This window comes from Mesitornis unicolor, unplaced genomic scaffold (genome assembly GCF_000695765.1).
Source record: "Mesitornis unicolor isolate BGI_N332 unplaced genomic scaffold, ASM69576v1 scaffold30511, whole genome shotgun sequence".
Lineage (NCBI taxonomy): Eukaryota > Metazoa > Chordata > Aves > Mesitornithiformes > Mesitornithidae > Mesitornis > Mesitornis unicolor.
In genome coordinates, this window is record NW_010162480.1 from 1 (window position 1) to 599 (window position 599).

The window sequence follows — 599 nt, forward strand, 5'->3', positions numbered from 1 at the left end:
GGCTGGAGGGGGGCCAGACCTCAATGGTTTGCTTTAGGATTGGGGTGTGGGGCTGGGGTCATGGGTGAGTTTGGGGTGAAGGATGGGACATCCTTGGTCTGGGATTGAGGATAACAAGATACAGGGTTACAAATCTCCATGCGTTTTTAATTGTAAAGCACGGCAGACCCCCAAGGTGTGCGATCCCCTTCCCTAAAGTATAATTATTCCCCACAGAGAAGCTGACGTCCCCATTGATGTCGAGACGGTGACATCCACACCCGTGCCGCTCTATGACAACCAGAAGGCGCGCAGCGTGATGAACGAGTGCGAGCGCCACGTGATGTTCGCTCGCACCGATGCTGATGCCCCTCCGCCGCCGGACGACTGGGAGGAGCACGTCAACAGGTAAGGCCAGGACAGCGAAGAAATTTGGGCACTAAACAGTTGCACGTTGTGTGGTGTGGGTTATTTCTAGTGTGACTCGATACACAGGGACATTCCTGAGCTGATTAACGTTGGAAGAAAATGAATTCTTGGGTCCAAATTCCTCGCCTGCCCGCTGGGAAAGCTGTGGGATGTAACGGTGGGGGCTGGCCCAGCTGTTGGACCCGCTCTTC

General features: G+C 54.8%; 1 protein-coding gene across 1 annotated transcript in view; it reads left to right on the plus strand.

The window, feature by feature from the left end:
- The first annotated feature begins 223 nt into the window (after nt 1-223).
- The window catches only part of KANSL3 (KAT8 regulatory NSL complex subunit 3), a 21,980-nt gene continuing 21,604 nt past the window's right edge, over nt 224-599 (plus strand). Inside the window, exon 1 of the mRNA XM_010193640.1 lies at nt 224-387. Coding sequence (XP_010191942.1) covers nt 299-387 — 89 coding nt within the window. The 5' untranslated portion in view covers nt 224-298. The remainder of the gene's footprint in view (nt 388-599) is intronic.